The sequence below is a fragment of the Melopsittacus undulatus genome, chromosome 3 (genome assembly GCF_012275295.1).
Source record: "Melopsittacus undulatus isolate bMelUnd1 chromosome 3, bMelUnd1.mat.Z, whole genome shotgun sequence".
Classification (NCBI taxonomy): Eukaryota; Metazoa; Chordata; class Aves; order Psittaciformes; family Psittaculidae; genus Melopsittacus; species Melopsittacus undulatus.
The window spans coordinates 19,904,526-19,924,289 of record NC_047529.1 but is presented as its reverse complement, the minus strand read 5'-3'; the positions used below and the strand labels follow the sequence as shown (position 1 = coordinate 19,924,289).

Sequence of the window (19,764 nt, the reverse complement as noted above, 5' to 3'; positions counted from 1 at the left end):
GAGCTGGAGGTATTGGTCTGAGGGAGCTCTGTCAGAAGATGGAATTTTGTTTTTACTCAGTCAAATTGAGAAGAAAAAGTTTTCATATCAGACTTTACCATCACATTTTTTCAGAAATGATTAATTGTGTACAACTTTGGCTCTAAAGCTTTGCCTAGATGGGAATGGATGGGGGATGAGAGTTTCCACATAGGAAGTTATCTTTTATCTCTGCAGTTGGTTCAAGCATAGCCATGGCTGCAAAAAAGCACTGATGGGAAACAGTCTTTGGATAGCTCATTAAATCAAATGATTGATGCAAACATTTGATCACTGTAATAGTAGAATAAGTTCCACTGTAGTTTTCAGAGTGGTTGTAATGGCATTTAAGAAAGAAATCTTAGGACCAAAGAACATGTGGGGGTGTTAGCTCTGCATCTATCATCTATTTTAGCTCTGTCATTTGGATCATTTAATTGAAATATGGAAAGATTAAAAGTCAAAGACTTCCCTTTGACATAAAAAGAAACATTTATGGCTTGAATTTGGCCCAGGAGACTATTTTATCCTACCATCTCTTCCTTAAACCTTGTTGGTCTTTTTGATGGATGAGGTGCCCAGTATAATATCCTTTTTCAATCACATGAGTCTGCTGGACTCTCACAATCTTTTTGGTCTTTGTGTTTAAAGGGAAAGGAGAAGCATTAGGGAAAGATATGGTAAAATGGATCCTTCCTGTTTCTGGGCAGTGGCAGCTCTGTGCTAATAAAGTAGTTTGATAAGAGTGCTCCGTTTAGGCTGCCTGAGTTCAGTCTCCATTCTAAGTGGAGTCTGAGCGCTGCTCTCTGCGTGGCTGCAAAAAGTCAAAGGGATGTGTACTGCTTCATGAGGGCAGATTGTGCAGTACAGATGGTCCCTCAGAGGCAGCTACCTCTGTATAAATCAGTATTTTTGTTTCAGGCGTGGCTGGAACACGTGTGCAGGGACAGTTCAGGAGAGGCCAGGTGAATTTTTTCAGCTGTCTTCTTTCCCTGTGGAGCATTTCAGCATCCAGTGTTTCTAAAGGGCTGTCCATTCGTATAGCACATAGCTGATAATACCTCCTGAGCGGCAGGTGTGTCATGGCTTTGTGTCTGCTTACTGTCCCGCAGGGCTATCCCAGCTGCCTTTGCTATGGACAGGCGGCAGACCCAGCTTTTTTGCTGGCCTGCTACATCTCCAGGTCATCAGCCCCCATGTCTGTTGTGCTGCTACAGAACTGTGATTTCATGTCACAGATGCTTTGCGCCCTGAGAAGCAGTGCTGACCTCCCTGGCTAGGACAGCTGCTTAGTCTTCTTCGTTTGACCCCTGAACTTAACTGAGTGTGTCTTTACTGATGAGCAAAATAGTGCCAAAGCCCAGGAGCTCCTGACATGAGAACTCAGTGGACCGTCCTGCTAAGCTGCAGAAACAATATTTGGTGTTACATGGTCCTGATACAGCCTAAAAGTTAGCATGAGCTGCACACTATTCCCAGCAGGAATTTTGGATGGAGCCACCCTGTTTTGAATGCTAAGAGAGTTTAATGGCATGAATGTTGTCGGACTATACTAGGTGAATGCTGTGTTTAATTTCTTTGCATGACAGCAACCACAGTTTACTTCTTCCAGGACATGTCAGGGTGGATACTAATGCTCCTTGTGTCTTTGTGATGGTTTCAAAGATCAGATGATCTCTATTTTATCTATCACAAAATCTTCACAGGTCTAAACAGAATACTGGAAAGACCACACACATTTCCCTTCCCAGGTTTCCTAATCACTTTAGGCACGCTCTGCATAAAGGCCAGGATCTGCTGATGAGGCTAGGGTCATCACTCCTACGTATGGGTTTCTTTCCAGATCACATCCTCCCTCTTCCTCAGCATCCAGATGCTTGTTGCCTGCAGATAGCTGTGGATATTGTATATTCAGTCTCCGACCTCTCAGAAGAAGGTAGACAAAACAAGATATCCTCATATGACATCAGGCCCTCGCTGAGGATTAAGAACCGTTTCTGCCTCTGGAGATGATCAGCAGAGGTACAGAATCTGAGGACAGGCAATTGTCCTTGTGCACAGCAAGCAGCACCAACCACTTCATTGCCTGCTTGGCCCGGACTGAAGCAGGCAGGCTGGGTCACCTCCTCCAAGGTCAGGAGGGCCAGTCTGACCTTTCATCCCACCTCTGTGAAGTAGACACTGTGACAGTAGATTTACAGGGTGGCACAAGCTGTGTGAGGACTGGTGTAAGACCCTGCTTTACAAACTGCTGTGGTTCCCTTGAAAGAGTCTGGGAAGTTGTTTATGGATGATATATCAGAATTACTGCTCATACATTTCATTAGATGCCTGAGTTTGAATAACGTCACAGCCATTTCACTCCTTTTATGAGCCAGCTTTATAGAGATTAGACTGATGATAGGTTTTGATTTCCAGTTCTGTGAATCTTGGCTGCAAATCTTAGATGCCTCCAAAGCTTGTACTACTCTTGGGAAATTGGGCAGGCAGTTCTTTGCACCAAGTGCTGTACAAGCAAAAAGATGACATTTTCTTCTACGTACTGCATTTTTAATTAGTGTGCCTCTTTCACAATGTGCCTTACTTTGAACTCTATTTGTCTTAGACTTTCCATTAACTGGGACACAATTGGAAGTGAATTATTTGCTCAAGGGTAAAGAAAACAGCTTTCATGTGAGGTTTTTTTTAATACTGATTTCTCAGATACGTTCTTTATTTTTTATAGAGAAAACACTGAAGCAACTTGAAGATGGAAAGCTCTGACTAAGCAGAATAGTGGGCCAGTTCTCACCTTCCTTGCAATAATAGTTGTAACGGGATGGTAGAGGTGTAAACAAGGTGATGATGTAACAGATTTCTACATTGGACTTGCTGAAGTTCCTGCTCAAGTGAGAGAAAGTTAGGAAGAAGGTTTACCTGAGAGTAAATTAATCTGCCTTATTCCACTGAAACAGCTAATGCTTTGATCTTTGTTCAGTTACTTGTTTGTACTACCAATGTGCCTAGGAGTCATGGGCATGAATCACAGCCCTCTCATGCCAGGCAGAGGTCAGTTTTAATGCTTTAATATCTGATATATCTCCTATCAGCAGTCTGCATCTGGCAGTCAACAAGTTAACAGCTATTTTTCTCCTCTAACTGTTATGATCCCATGCAGTTATTAGAGCTAAGGTAATTAAGGTAGATTACTTCAGATTTTAAATAACGTGGATGGTTATTGGAACTGCAGTTAATAAGATCTTGTCACTACAACCCTGGCAAGCTGTGAGGTAGATTTTTTCCTGTGCAGTTGCATTGATAATGATTAATTTTCCTTTTAAGGACCAGCCACTCTTATTTCTGAGCTAAGCAAATTATGCAGCATGCCTCCAGAGATGAGCAGTCCCTCCATTGGTATGATCTTCCATAGGTATGATCTTCATTGGTATGGTCTTCCTAGCATGGGACAGAAAGACTTTGAAAGACTGTTTTTATGAGTTTGTTTGCTGTTTACAGGGTCTTGTAAAGCATCCCTGTCTATACCATCTCCTGGAAATGTGTTTGTTAAAGGTTTCCTTGTTCAAAAGATGTTCACAGTGTCTTTGTGTTGGATTATTCCTTTCATCTGGTGATAAGATATCAGGATTGGTGGGCTCAAGATATTCAGTAGCAGGAACAAATACTGCAATACAGAACATTATATTCCACTCGAATGAAGTGGCAACTTAAATTGAGTGCATGCCAGATAAAGGATCTACACGGGGTTCAAGTTACTAGCAGCAAAGGTATGTATTAGGTCTTATTTTTTTTTCTAAGAGTCCCAGAAAGGAAGCCTAAAAATAGCAGTCCTACAGCATGAAGTAAGCTCATTGGCTATGAGTTAGCAACCTGCATTTCATAGGGAATATGAAATAATAACACTTTTACACACATGGCAGGTTAAGATGTGTCTCCATTTACACTTTTGAACTGATTAATTCGATCATTTTGAAAGGCGATGTACAAGGGGTGGCAGCTGATGGGCTTTTCTACCTGAACAGGCAGGCGCTGGACCATGCTTGGCAAAGGCCACTAGAAAGGGAGCATGGCTAACCTTCCCAGAATAACTGCCCTAAGGCTTGGCTGGGATGGTAACCTGGTCAGTCAAGTATTATGGTTAGCTGGGGTGTGCCAGAGACCTGTTAGTCTGCTAGAGAGGTCTCAAGGGAGGCCTAAGTAGTTCTGGAATGATTTCTGCACTAATTTGGTGGCTAGGATTTGATTTGGGATGGTTTAGTTCAGATAACTTTGGAATAAATTAGGTTAGTCCTTTGCCAAGTAATGTCCTACACCAGTATATAGCTATGACTTGAATACTTGCTGCTCAGCTTTGCAAACCCTTACTTGCATTAATGTAGGTATTTAACTGAAGTGGTTAAACTAAGAGATTAGTCAGCCTATCTCTAGAATCAATTGAGAGATGAATTAGCCGCCTCCTAGTAAAGTGCCTTCAATTAAGTGGCAGGAATCCAGATATTATTTGAGATAGGGATATTCATATAAATGAATCTTAATTACATGTGTGAAGAGTGGAAAAGGCAGACTACCCTGCATGAAACACTGTACTTGCTAAACGTTTCATGAAGCATAATAGAAACAAATATTTAGCTTTAAAAAAAACTTGTGTTCCCTTAAAAAAATAATCAAAAATAACCAGTCCTGGAAAACTGCCACAAGCATCCAGTACTGCATGTTCCCACATTTTTTCCCGTGCTCCCAGACTGTGCTGGTGGAAGTAGCTGCAGGGCAAGTTGCATAAGAGTATAGGGTAGGTGCTCAGTAACATCCTTGCTGGGCTAAACCAAATCCCTGGCATTGTTTTCCACAGTGTATATCTGCTTTTATGTGGCGTCAGGAAAGTGACTATAATTTGCTGTTCCACAAAACTGGCAGTTACTTACAGTAGCAATTGTAGTAACACTTGAGCTCTCAGTCCCTACTGCTCCCTCAGGATACGCGTGGAAGCAAGATGATGCACGTTACTTGTTTTTCTACCAGAAAAAAAAAATTAATACATAAACCATGCAAAGAACTTTTCACAGGCCACAAGCCAGATAATTTAAGGCTGATGCTGTGCATTAGAGAGGTTCTGCCAGTTAAATGTACTTTAAAAAATGGGGGAGGTTTAATACTCTTATAAGTCAAAAACATCTATAGAGTTTTCCTTCAGACTTTCCACTGTGCTCAGGAAGTCTCAGCCCCAAAGGGAGATGTCTCACAGGTTATGACCACATGGAAATAAGGATTTATATTGAAAACAGTTTTGCCACTTTGTTCATAGTTCCTTGGATTTCAAGTTTGTTAGTGTAGCCTGGCCTCTCATGTAAGCCAAGTCCTGAACAACAGGAGCCAGTGATCCCAGCATCAAGTTCTGTATCTCAAACTAAACTGTATTTTTGTTCAGTAAATATTCATCTGTATTCATGCATATATAACTGATGAAAATTTAGCACTATAGCTACTTCATATGGTTTTGTTCACTCCCAGTCTTTATTCCAATGCTGTTGATAACCTTTCCTCATTCAGAGTTTCTAGTTTGGACATCTCATGGAATCCAGAGAATTGTCACACTAAATCAACCGTGTGACCAGACAAAGGCACTGTCTTTAACAACAGAGGTTACTGGCTGCTTTCTGATGAGGTTCCTCAGCTTGTATAATCACGGCATCGCTGTAATTTTGGAAAAGAGTTCTAGCCCCTTGTCTAGTTCTCTGCTGTTTGATTACCAAAAGGAAGAGCTGATGTCCCGATAAAGAGCTAGCACCCACTGTTGGATAAGTAGCACTTAGGTAAAACCAAAATATTTTTTTTACAGAGCATAGTTTTACTGCTGTAATTACAAAGGTTTTTAATTAGACAAGGAGAGCAGATGGGAAGTGTTTCCTGGCTGTGCCTGCCAGCAGACACTGAGATCAAACCATGGTGGAATATCCAGGGATATGCTGGTTTGGATTTTTCTTTGAATTAGTTGTTTTCTGGATCACTTTTCTGGTGCCTTAGAGGTCACCAGTGGTCTGTGGACTACAGGATGGGTGACATTGCTTCAGAGATGAGCACAGGAAATCCCCTAAATGTCTGTCTTGGTCAGTAGTCTCAGAGGAGAAGTCATATTCCTAAGTCTTGGAATATAATGGCTGAATCATACCAGGCTAGATGTTGGCTCTGATGCTGAAGCATGGGCTTCTTACTCTTTATTCAGGGAAGTGCAGTGTAGCTGTAGTTATCTTACTTTCCCTGATACGTTCCTTTCCTGCCTAGGCTCACACTTCTCTGCCATCCCTCTCCTGGGTGTTGGCATGGCTTCCCATCAGCTCCAGAGTGTGCCAGAGACTCTGGCCCTTTACTCCATCCCTTTCTCCTTACCTTGTCTTGGATATCTTTGCCCTGGCTATCATTTAAGTGTCTCACAGTGACACATAGTACTCATCCAGCCACTGCGTTTGGGTATGTAATAGAGAAGACCTCCAAAGTCCTTTCTCACTGACAGTGCTTGTATACATTTCACTGAAATTTAAAGGGGTATTTTTGCCCCAGGTTTCACAGAAGCAGTTGCTGTGACTAAGCTGATCCGTAGTTAACTTGCAGAGCTGCAACCACTTGGGTATGTGTTGGCATCCTGAGCACAGAGACTCTCCTCCCTTGCTGATGAGCAGTTCTTTGCATGAGCAATGCTCTGGCTCCGGATCAGCCACGCTCGAACACACACTGCATACTGCTCTGTCAGCATCCTCCTGGGAGACACGTATTGTGTCACATATTTTCCTGAAAAATAGATAAGCTTCACAAGAGACTTTCTGCCAAGCTCTGTAGCCTAAATCAGTCAAGGGCAACACTTCTGTAGTGTAAAAGTAATTTAAAATAGTAGAATGTTGCAGTGTTAAATCTTTGATTAAAATGACTGAACATGATGAGAAAAAAAAAAGGAATTGTGTCAAAATCTGAAATTTAGTGTTTCTTTGCTTTGATCCGAAGTAGAATGGAGATTCTTAAAGCATTGCATAAAATCAAGTCTGTACTAAAAGTATTCTCAGAAGACACCAAAATAATGCCTAAGAAAGCCGGACATCAGTAGGCTGGTTTGCAAAGTAACAATGGAAGTATGTGAGCAATGCAGTCCAAATGGGGGAATAGGAAAGATGGGAAGAACGAGTGTGACTTCCTTATTAATCTTATTCTCCTTTTTGTGCCATCCTCTGTAGTGTGTCTTCCTCTCGAGTGACAAAGGGCCCAGGCCCCCAATTCAGACATCCTTGTGTCCTGCAAAAAGGAAACCCAAAACTGACTCATGGGCTCCCCTGCTGGACTTCTTCCTAGTCTGGCAGACTGGAAGTTTCTCCCATCTGCATCCTCGTAATTATTAGCACCCTTGTAATTATGAGAGTGTTTTCTTCCCTGCCTGCTGCCACTTCTGAGGCTGAGGCTACATAACTGAAAGGTCAGATCCTGTCTATACTCAGCATGCAAATAAATGAAAAGTTGCTTAATTCAGCAGAGTGGAACTCACTCTGCACATGAGTGCCAAGTCAGATTTCTGTTCCTGCAGTGACCTTGCTGATGGTAGTTACCCATGCTTCAGTAGCACCTAGAGGTGACATTAACGGTTTGATTTGAATTGAGATCCATCTCAAAAATACACCAATGCTGCTCAGGTGTGCAAAGTCCCTATCATAGTCTCAGGGCCTGGTGGAGATAAAGTGCAATCCAACTGCCAGAGAGGTTCTACAGCTATGGCTGGCAGAGGGTCCCATGGGAGGTGTAGCTGAGCATGCTGGAAATTGGACAAGCCTCAGCTTGAATCTCATCCTCCTAAACATGCATTATTTTATGAAAATCTGGAATTCTCTTGACCTTGCGAGGAGGCAAAAATCTACCAGATGAAAGTAACTCTTCATATCTTCAGGTATCTGTTACAAGGCTTTCTTCCTTTTGATCCATTTTTCTTTCCAAATAGGACATGTAGGGAGAAGACTGGTGCATGTGATGCTTTCCACTGTGCCCTTTGGAGACCAAAAGCCACATCAAGCAGGAGATTTATGAGTTGCTGGCAATAGATGCTTCATGTTCTGTTCTATTACATTTAAGATGATGAAAGAAGAACAATCGACTTTCATGGCTATGAAAGCAAAAGGAAAACTGCCTGTGGATAGAACAAGCACATGCATCATTGGATAGAAATTAAGGTGTTTGTAGCTTCAAATCCTGTTCTGAAAAGTTCAAGATAGAAGAAAAATATCTGAGTAAAAGATGTGAAGCAGTTCATAAGATTTTAACTCAGATACACTCAGGAGAATAAATCCAAAGGCAACATGATGATTCATTAACTATCGCTTATTAGGCTCCTAAATTCAAGTAGACAGAATCTCCCCTGGAGGCTTTCAAAGGCACCCAACTTTCACTATGGACGATACAGACAGCTTAAGAGCATAGCTTATTTAAGGAGGACTCCTTCATTAGGTACCTACAGAGCATGCATGGATTGAGTTCCCAGATTAGGTGAATTGGGTCTTTTAATAAAGTTACTGCATTTCTGGACATGCAGAAACAGAAGAAACCAGGGCAAAGTGTTTGCAGCCCTGGGCAAGGGGGGGAAGGCTGGGAGGGAGTGGAGCTTGTGTCCCGCTGCCCCAGGGAGCCTCATTTGGAGGTGCACTATTTCCTGTATTTCCTTCATCTCCTAAAGCCTCTCACATCACAGGGCCCTATTCCTGCAGGAGATTTCACCAGAAGGAATGGTGAGACCGAGATAATTTGTGTTGCATTGACTTTGTTTCTGGACTGGAGTTGCTTGTGCTTCTTAAGTCACTTCTCTAATTGCAGCTGTATGAGAAAAGGATGAACATCTTCTTTTCCATGGATGGCAAACAAGATAAAAGCTTGTCTGTGTTATGTTTATATTCTCATTGCACAACCTTTGCGTAGTTGGCTGCTGTCAGAAGATGCAGTAAAAGGCAAAACATCTAGGCTGCCTCAGGAGTAGTCTTGGCAGAGTGTATGAGTTGTGTCAGGCACCCCAGCTTGTGCTGCTTCCCACCAGCCCAAAAACTGCTAGCAGCAGAGATAGATTTCTGCTTTGGAAAGCATCTGAAGGGAGGGGCAGGAGAAGAAGGCCCTGGTGCAGGCTGTGGGCTTGGGGAGGTGCTTTGGTTATGACAGGGCTATTTTCCCAAACAGTCTCGCTTGATTTCTGGATGATGCTTGGAAGTAGACTTACTGTAACTGGCATGAGTCACTTCCTTGTTACCGGTGGTTTGGAACCACTGTGCACAGAAAACATGCCTGCAGCAGGCTGAGTAACTCCCTCATTCTGTTTCAGGATGTAGGATCTGATGGTCTCCTATGAAGTGATTATACTTATATCTGACCAAAAAGCTTCCCTGTCACATGAAGGGGGAATGCCTGGTGGCAGGGCAGGAATTGAAGGCAGGCTTTGGATGTTTGACATGACACATATGATAACAAGAAGAGGTAAAACCTCTCACTGTGTGATGCAAATGGGGTTTAACTCACTTGAAAGGGGCACATCCAGCACAGAGCTAGATGGGGCACAAGCAGCTGGAAGAGGTTTCAGCTTGCTCCTTGGCCATGTGTGAGACCCTTGGGAAGAAGCCAAGGGTATAGGCTGTGCTTCAGTTTACTTTTGTTAATCAAATTAGCATCTTCCACCCCCATATTTCTAGTTATACAGTGGTGCTACTGTTGTCACCAGGTGCAGAGTCTTTTTACATGTGGGATTTTTCCTTCTTGCTCTGTGATTGTATTATGATATTTTGTCACCTGACACAGCCAAAATCCATCATTTTAATATGTATTGTTGACTGACTGCTTGGTGAATTTAGGTTCAGCACACACCAGTTTGCAATCTGAGAGCCACATACCTTACATATGTGTTAAGGAATTGCTTTCTTGTAATAGTTCAGAAGCAAGAATGATCCCATTTCTGGTTGGATGATGTGCATTTTCAAATCTCAAACACAAACCCTTCAGAGCTGCTACCCCTAAAGCCTGCAGCAGTTTATATTGGGTGTTTACTCACAGGAGGGCTTTTTTTATTATTATTTAAAAAATGTGTTGAGCATCAACAGTTCCTGGCCTCAACCTGCCCAGATAAAAGGTTTGCTTGTAATTTTCATTGGTGAGGGAGTGATGTTTTGCTCAAATAGTGCTCTGCTTCAAGCTCTCACAGGAGGATTTGCTGAAGGTCCTGCAGATCTGCTTTAATCATATGGAGCTTTCAGAATAAACTTTATGGGCTGGAAATGCACAAGTGAATATATAAGAGGACTGGAGAATTACAACCCCCCTCTCTGTATGTTTTTAAGACTGAGCTTTCATTGATCTCCCCTCCAGTTGACTGATCTGTATATACAGTGAAGATGGAGGTCAGAGGATAATTGCTTCCTGGGAGTGGAAGTCTTTAAGCATGTTTAGGACTAAGCAAGCATCAGGAAACACCAAATGATCAAATCAGCAGGGAAAGGATGGTTTGAGTGCAAGGCTGAAATATAGAGATCCTGAGTTTGTTTCCTTTCTTTGGCATAGACTCCCTCTGTGAGACTGGACATATCATTCTGATATTTAAAACTTTCAAAACTCTGCCTCTGAGCCAAATCCCCATCTGTAAAATGTAGGGGCTATAGCAGTCAAATGTTTTGATTAGGGCAGTGATAGATATGCTTAAATTGAAACACTCAGCAGCATATTGGAAAAGAATTTCTCAGAAAGACAATATTCCTCTGCAAAACAATCCTTTACAGCAATTGGCTGAACCCCCAGGACTGGAGTGTTTAAAATTAGGTAGATCAAAACAGTAGAAAACACAAGTTGTCTTGAAGAAGAGGTGAGGAATCGGCTAGTCTTTTCCAGCTCTTGGCACTATAATTCAGAACTTTGCTGCTTGTAGGCACAGTAACCTTTTCTTTTCACCAGCCCTCAGATTTCTGGCCACACAAGGGAGTGCTTGTGTGAAAACCCCAGCAGAAGGAGTCTCCACCAAGTACAAATAAGGACACTGTCAGCAGCACCGGCATGTGCCTTTTCACGCTCTCCTGCCAGTTGCTTGTAGCTGAATCTGATGGGTCTGCTCTGCCACTGAGAGCACACTTCAGAGTTGGTTTACCATTGACCCTGCTCCTGCAGGGGGGGAAGGTGGTAGGCAATGGTGGTGAGGTTTTGTTGTGAGATTGATACCATTAATTCATTGCAGATGGGTATTGCAGGTCTTGGGAGCTGGTATAAATTGTTGCTAGCATGATGTGGATTCAGATGGACGAGCAGTGGGTGCTGGTACCTGGGACTGCTTGTAAAACAGGCATGGATAGATTATATCTAGGCTTGAAAGCCTGTACTGGCAGAGGAATCAACCTGCTGATCCAAAAGCTCCCTTTTAGATTTATAACTAGAACCACCTTCTGCAGGTGTCTTTGTAGAGTTGACACAGCAATGGTCACTTTTCTCTCCAGATCAAGTCCTGGCTCACATGGCGATGTTGCCTGAGTTGAACCCAAGGGAGGATGGCAGACCATGGCTTGCTGTTAAGAAAGTTATGCCTCTGCATGCACTGCTCAGCTGCCCAGCCCAATTTACTGGAGAATTTTATCATCTGGATAAATACCCACATCTCAGTGCTGACTTCTACCTCCTGAGAGACCACAGGTCCCCAGAGGTTACTGGAACAGCTCATCTCCTCTCTTCCGGATGATCCCAGCTCGTTCCTCCTGTGCATTTTAGGGTTCAGGGCTCCTGACTATCAGGTGTGTTAAAACTTTGATTGAAGGACCCTTTTGTTCCCCTCTTGCCCACATATATCACTTGTTCTACTGACTGAGTTGCTTTAACTTCCCAGCCTGATTGAATGGATCAGGCCAAGTGCCAACCCTTCCCTGTCAGGATTTCTGTGCTTAATACTGAGATAAGATTAAAATCCCAGGTACTTTTTTTTTTCCTGGTGCTTTTAATCATAAATAACTTTTCTTGACACCTTGCTTCAGTTCATGTCATGCTTTGTGTCAGATGCACTCCCCCCGGGAGAATGTAAGGAGAGTGTTTCAAAGGAACCAGATGTTTAATCTTTCTTGAGGAGCTGGCTGCCACACAGAAGCTAACTGGAAATTGTGAGACGTCTTGCACTTGAGAAACCCTTTCCATTTCACATTCTTTCTAAATCAAGCCATCTAAGTCATGTATTGGTTTAGTGTCGTATAAACTAGAAAAAGAACAGACTTGCAGCATGCTGTTAGTCTATTTACTCTTTGCCAAGATAGGCCTTTCCTGGTAAAATGTGCTCAAGATGTTTATGCAGTCCACAGAGAAAAATGGTCCCTTGAAATGGAAAAGTCCTATGTTCATGTGCTGTCGACATCCTGTGTTGCACTAAGATGCTTCCAGAGTTTTAAAAGGATTTAGTTGCTAAAGTGAAGACAGTCACCTCAGGATTTTTGAAAGTACCAAAGTGTGTGCTTATCATAGTCATGAAGCACATGCTGTCTTGGTAGCCACCAGTGTTTTCAGGCACCAAATGTCTGCTTGATAGTCATCTTACTTCCTCAGTCATCCCAAAGGGATAACATCACAACCCTACCCCATTAAGGTGCTGTGACTAAAAATAGCCTCAATGAATGTGGTGGTGGTGTCACCTTTTCAAAGAAAGGTTTAGGTCTATCCAGCCTGTGTTTTGCTTCAGAGATACACATGCATATTGGGAGGCGAAAGGAGATGTGTATGAAGAAGAGTCAGTCTGAAACATGAAAGACTAATCAAAGTTTGATAAAAAGATTCTCTCTGTGTTCCTTTTGCTTCCTTTTCTTAACTGCATGCATATCAGCGTGTTACCAGGATGCAGTCTGGGCAAAAAGTGTGTAAGGGAAAACTGACTAGTGTGTTTTAAATGCCTTTCAGGTCATCAGCCTGAGATACAGCAAAAAGGATTGTTACTTTTTGAGGGTGCTGAGCCCTATGCCTTCTGGTCCCCTTGTGTGCCTCAGATTAGGCACCTAGCACTGCAATTCTCTGTGACCGTGTGGTTAGCAGGGTAATTTCTGTTCTACCCACTTCCTCCCTAGGCTTTCTGATATTTCTCTGGCACAGGTATCTCCCTTGCTTCTGTCTAGTTCCTAACAGGGGATATGTTTCTTTTGCTGCCTTCCTATCAGAGGATCGTTGCCAATTCAGGTTTCACTAGAAACTGCTGTGCCAGCTGTTTGATATTCAGAAGCTGTGGGGCTTTATGTCTGTTTCCTGACCTAGCATGACTCTACTAATAATGCAAGAACTTCAGTGCTGATCTCTTGGCAGCCTAATATAGGAGGTCAGTCAGTAAATATAGTTACAATTTTCTTTGCCTCAGCAAAGACAGTAAGTCAAACACAATGTAAACAAGGTGGTTGGATCACTTCACCCACCAGTAATATTTGTAGTTATGCAGGCAAATTTAATGGGCGTGATTAAGTCTCATGCTCCAGCTTGGCAGCTGATGAGGTGCAGGGGGGCAGGCAGGAATTTCCTTTCTGTTCCAGGGCTGCACTCTTTCCAAGTCTTTCCTTCATGCCTGTGCCAAGGATCTCAAAGTGCTTTGCATTTTTAATTATACTTCTTCATGCCCCTGTGAAGAGTGGAGATGAGAGATACCACGATTGGCAAGAGAGCAGTGGGGAAACTGAGGCAGTAGGAGGTGGCAGCCTCCTGCTTGGGATCAGAGAGGTAGTTGCCATTAGACTTGGAGCAAGGATACCTGAGCATCCCAGAAATCTTTTCTTGGTGTTTCTGTGGGTCTAGGAAACTTGCACAGACTCAACAGTCTGTGTCTTTAATACACTAAAGTCTTAGTTGTCTGCAGGGACAAAATGGTGCTTTTATGTATGTATTACTATACAGTCACTGACAGGGAATATATCTTTCTCCTCTGGAAATCGTCATTTCTTTAGTTTTGCCTTTCATCATTCTGTTCCTCTAATTTCTGAGCAGAATGGCCTGTATATGTCTTTCTTCTCTTTGTACGGAAAAGCACTTTGCTCTGAAATAGCCTCAGGTGTTGGCTGTGGCTAAGGCAGAGAACTGGTTTAGCTCTGTAAATGACATGCTGCTTTGTCCCTACAGGGCAATTTAGTGAATTTACTGTGTGTATTTACCTTCAGTGGGTGTACAATGTGGTGGCTACAGTGACTTTGACTTCTTTACCTGGATCTACAGCTGAAGAGCTGGCCTTGCAACATCAAGGAGGAGAAAATACTCTTCTTAAGGCATGCTTTAGTTCAAAGAAGAGCCTATAGATGGTCAAACTGTCACAAATTAACCTATCTCACCTGTGTGTTGCTAATGCTGTGGCTGACAAAACATGGAGAGCAGTAGGGATTGATTGAGTCTTCACCCTTCTCAGCCTAAAGCACAATGGGGAACAGTATATTTTGGATCTCACAGGGTGGGAAGGGTTTCTTACTCCTGTGGTTGATGATTTAAACTTTATTATTTCACGTGAACAGCATCCTCCAGAGGCCACTTTTGTGAATCAGGAGTGGACAGAAACTTCTGATGTGTTGTCTTAAGCCAGCAACTTGATGGCCAGAGAGAGGCAGTGATTCAGGCATACCAGATAGTCCCTACTGTTATGGGGCATCCTGTGCAACCTGCTATCATAGTAGGAAGAGAGGCTGTCTAGCTGAGAGCTCTGAAGCTTAGGGCTGAGGCCAAACCCTGGCTTTTCAGTTTCTAGGATTCTTGTCTGAATAAGATGTCCAAATCTGATCCTTAGTCTAGTCTCAAAGCTTAGCTGTAAATAAAGAGTATCTTAATCACTTTATAGTTTCCAGTATTCTCTCACTGAATGTCTCTGTGCTGGCATTTGGAGAGCATTCATAGTAGTAGTAAATGAATGTCTGTTTGGTCTGCACGTGGTATGATTAAGCATCAGCTGAGCCCATAGCATAATGTGGTAATTCTCATTCTGACCAGCTAAAATAATTCACTCTAACAACTGTGCTCTTCTCACTCCTCTCTTTCAGTTCCCAAGAAGCTTCTGCATGAAACCCAGCCAAGACCAACCAATTACCAAGGATTTCAGAAGCCACATTTTCCACTGCGGCCAAGACTGTTTGATCCCAATGTTATAAGGGACGGTGTGTTCTTTTCTGATGTCTCTCCTTCCAACATAGGGCGAGCCCTCCCAGGTAGCTATGACTATTGCAATGTTGGCCCAAACTTAACTGTGTTGTGGTAACTCTTCCCTTCTGTCTCCCCTTATCTGTGCTTTCATATTTTTCCAAACTGCATCCATGTCACAGGCTTCAAGGCATGACCAGTGATGAACTAAAGCAAACTGTTGTGAAGCTCATGTTGGATTTCTTGAAAGAGCAGTCATGGCCATGCATGTCAAAGTTCATAACAGAAATACTTCGCAGACCTGTCTAATACAGTGGCAAATTAAAAACCAAAAAAGGCTTACACAGTAGATCTGCCTCATAGGGGATAGAGGAGTTTTCACCTTTGAAATATGATGCTATTTTAATAAAATGCAAAGTCAAAAGATGTATGAAGTCAAATCTTAGTTATCTATAGCAATGGGTGAGTAGGAGGAAGAGGTGGTGTACAAAGAAAGGAAAAGTACAGGTGAGCACGTATTCAGTTAATGAGTAGTTTTGCATTGTGTTTCCCAACACACCATGGATAGTATACAACATTACTTCTGAAATTCCCAGCCTGTGCTCTCAGAGATTCAGCTCTAGGGTGAGTCTGGGCAGAGCTACCTCTCCTTCCTGTCTGCACTCCTGGCTAAGTTAATACACAGCTTGGATAGTCAATCCGCAGAGAATTAAGAGTTGGCAATAACAGATTTGTCAGTTTGGAGGCCTTACTGAAAAATTGTCAAAGAAAGAATTTTGAGTTAGCCCCAAATGAGTTTTGTGATTCTGGGGATTCTTTTAAGCAAGAAAAAAAAAATGCCCTGAACTCATTATCACCATCTAAACATTTCACTTCTACAAATGACATTTTTTGTTTAGTTTTCACATGGTTTACTCATTAATTTTTAAAATATGCACCACTTTTCAAACAAAGTTGTCATTTTGAAATTAAAAGCTGAAAGAATGTTTCAAAAGTAGCAAAAGGAAATATTTGGACATTTCTGTAATCTCCCTCCCCATTTTCTTTCTTTTATTAAAACTACTTCCTAAAGTCAGCTTAGTATCACGAATAACCTCTCCGATGCTTATACTGTGGTGCTGGGCAGATTTACTGCTGGTTGAAATAGTTTTGATCAGCTTGGTGTATAGTCACTGGGAAACAGTTTGAGTGACTAGGTGATCACTGGCTAAGAAACGGTGGTGAAGAGAAAACCAGCAATAGGCGAGCTGATTGGGCATAGACAAGGTCTTCAAAGGCAGCAAGGAGGAAAGGGGATGTCTTTTAATATGATCCTGGAATGAATGGCAGACCAGGGAACTGTATAGTGTAGCAAGGCATGGCCTTTGTGAAATTATGTTTGTTTGTTTTTTCCATCCTGCATAATTCCAGTCGTTTTCTGTCTTCCCTGTCTGTGCTTGTACAATCCTGCAGATGACAAAACCAGTTATGTGGTTTTGTGGTGCTCTTTGCTGGAGTATAGTGTATGCAGACAACTATTCATTTAAAAACTTGTTTGATTACATCTGTTCTTTGTATAAGTCAGAAGTAAAAAAAAAAAAAAAAAAGAAAGGAAGATTCTTTTACGTCTCTCATGAGAGGAGTTGTGCCTTATTCTATTTCCTAAATACACCATTATTGCATGGCATGGTTTACAAGGGATTCCCCGTACCTAGCAGAAGTGGTGTCTCTCTGTGCCTCTCCTGGCTGATCTAGCACATGCACATGGAAGCCCACACTGCAAATTTAGTTCAAACCTTAGTCCTAGTGAGTTCCTAAGAACGTATTAACAGTGAGGGGCAGGTGGGTTGGCATCTGTGCAGAAGCAGGCATGTGAGAGAGCATGGCAGAGGGGCCCCATGTTCATATCCTAGCAGCTCTGGACTTCAATGCAGAACTGTAGAAAACTCTCAAATGCCTAGCAGGAGCCTGGAGCCACCTAACCCAGCAGTCCTCTGTATGATGAGATATATGTTTATGGAATACATATGAAATTATGTCCTGGTGGTGCCCTTCATTTTCATTAATTGTAAAGGGGTTTTGGATTAACCACTTCAGAGCCAGATCTTAGTATGTGGACAACTCAGGCAGCATTTGGTTGCCCCCATATGAATATGGTATTTGAGATGATCTGGGGTGTTCACCTGGTTTCTAGATGCTGCCCTAGAAGAGTGAGAGTTTCTCCTACACCCCTTCTCATACCTGCCATCTCTGCATGGATGTCCTCCTGACCCTGATGCATCTTACATATCTTTGTATGAGCAAATACATCAAGATTTAAGTGTCTGATATAGGGAGAGCTGAATGACTCTCTAGGATCTGTCAGCTAATAGCAGGATTCAGTTCAGGTGCATAGTGCTACTTGAGATGCTGTGAAGTATCCAGGTTTTAGGTTCATATTTTAGAAATGAAAAATTTACCCCGTTTCTATGGATTTCTTTGCAGGAAGAGTCATAGAGAAAAATCCAGCCATTTGTACAGACATAGGTTTACCAGATAGGGAGAATAAAGGAAAGATTAGAGGGCATGTTGGTGCCTACATCTGAATTAAAAGATTATCCAAAACTTTGCTATTGGTTTCCTGCTGAATGTGCCCTTGATCCTCTGTGTCCCAGTGCCTCCATTCATGTAACTGATATCTGTTCTTCTAAAGCAAGAGGTTCTTGGGATATTTTTCCCTTTTGGATCTGCCACCCAGAGACCCATGTTTAAAAACTTTGCTTCAGGGGCAGTCATTAACACCTCGGTAGCTTGTAACCTGTGTCTTTCCCAAGGCAATGCAGCTACTCAGTGGCAAAGATACAGCCATGCCCATAATTCCTTGAGGGTGATCCCTTACAGTGACACCTGGACATCCATCCCTGCAGCTTCTCCTCCAAGCCAGATTAGAAGTTGGCATCACTGTGTGCACATTCATGAACTCGGTCCCTTTTCATCCAGCATTACCTGTTTGACACTCCTCAGTTTCTGTTGCTGCTTTCCTGGACTGAACCGCTTCCTAGCATGCACAGTAGGAAGTTGAACGTGATGTCTTATGCTGCTGGGTTTGCAGGGAAAGGAGATGGGTGAGGGAGTTAGTGAACACAGACCATCTTGTGTTGTGGCTGCTGTCAGATTGCCTTCGCTTGCATGGCGCTGATGGCATCATCAGAAATGAATCTGACAGTTCCCTGAATGTAATCCCTGCAGATCAGTGGAAGCCAGGTGCCAGTCTGTGATTTTACAGTGAGATGCTTACTTTTGGCCAGAACCAGACACCAGGGAAGGGAGCCTCTAAAACTGTAATATCTGCAGTTAAACAATCACATGGGTGATGGAGCTGGATCCTGTGCACTGACTTTTTCATGTGTTTAAAACAATTAGTGTTTTGTGACTAGTGGGGGTGTCTGTCTGCAGATCAAGGTGCAGGGAGCACTCAGCAGTGAGTTGATAAGATCTGAAAGGGTCTCTTTGAGCCTCCTGGAATTAGCTGCCTCCTTAGCTCCAGTCTTCAACAAATAAAATCAAATCATTAACCCATGTTCACTCACCTCTCAAAAGAGGAAATGGTGTCTGGGTGAAACACAATACGAGCAGGCTTCTGAAGGAAGTAATAAACTCAGGTCTGCCCTTCCCTGCAAAGGCTGGAGAGGAAGCATGTCTGTTTGCCAGGTGTGGATGGGTAACTACAGTGGGACACTGGAAGAGGGTAGCAGGCTCTGCCTGTGTTTTCTAGTCCTGATTACAAGCTAGCTGAACCCACTGGTGATAAAGGCTCCTTTGATTTACATAAGAGAAGAGAAACCTGATTATATATTTGTTGTAGCGTAGGTGGGTGTGTCTAAGTGGTGACATGAAAGAGCAGGAGACGGGAAGAGAAGATGCTGCCTGGATGCAGACCGGGTATGTGCTCAGCTGAAGCTACCTGAGAAGGTTTAGTCACCCCCAAAAAGGAGCAAATTTGAGAGGCTTGCTGTTGAGTGGCTCCAGATTTCTGAATGTGGATGCTGACTTGGTGGGAATAGGGCAGGATAGGGCTGGTGCCTTGTTCCTCATTCCCTTTCTGTTTCAAAGCAGAGAAGAAGAAAGGGAGATCAGCCACCTTCTACCCTCTAGACAACAGCCCCTTCCTGCTTCCTGTGGATGAGACACAACTGCCAGCACTCAACAGCAGCATGGAGCCTGTGGGTGTCAGCACAGAGATGGCCCTGCTCAGCAACATCCTAGCAGCGTATGCCTTTATTACAGGTAGGTCTTGCGGCTGCCATCTCTCTGGGCTCTCTCAAGTTCTTTGTAGACCCTCAATTGAGTCTGCATTTCACAGTCACCTAGGGCTAAATCTGCCTCTTTGAACTGTTTATATATTTCATTTGTCTCTCAGCAAATTCCCCTTGAAAGACCTGACCAGGGCAGATCTAACAGACAGTATATAACAGGGTTTATTGTGCTCTACTTTCCACTGGATTTGCTCTCATCTGGAGTTAAATACAGTATAATATTACATGTGGTATTATTCTTAATGCTTCATTTTCCTGGAGATCAAAGCCTGTCTCATTAGGGAGGCAAGCTTGTTGTCCTGTAATTTGGAAAATAAGCAGCACTCAGAGTACCCTGCTGAAGAGAATTTGGCTTATCTTCAGT

The 19,764-nt window shown here is 42.9% G+C and overlaps 1 protein-coding gene across 8 annotated transcripts in view; it reads left to right on the top strand.

The window, feature by feature from the left end:
* LOC101867750 (protein eva-1 homolog A) overlaps positions 1-19,764 on the top strand; it is a 205,476-nt gene that overhangs the window by 177,583 nt on the left and 8,129 nt on the right. For 4 of the 8 annotated variants that reach the window (XM_005146436.3, XM_031046668.2, XM_031046667.2 and 1 more), the window contains 2 exons: positions 15,030-15,194; positions 19,198-19,371. In XM_005146436.3, the coding sequence (XP_005146493.1) occupies positions 15,030-15,194; positions 19,198-19,371 (339 nt within the window). Of the gene's footprint in view, positions 1-8,198; positions 8,217-15,029; positions 15,195-16,755; positions 19,027-19,197; positions 19,372-19,764 lie in introns of those variants that run through there. The other 4 variants (XM_031046669.2, XM_031046665.2, XM_031046664.2 and 1 more) reach the window with 4 other exon arrangements.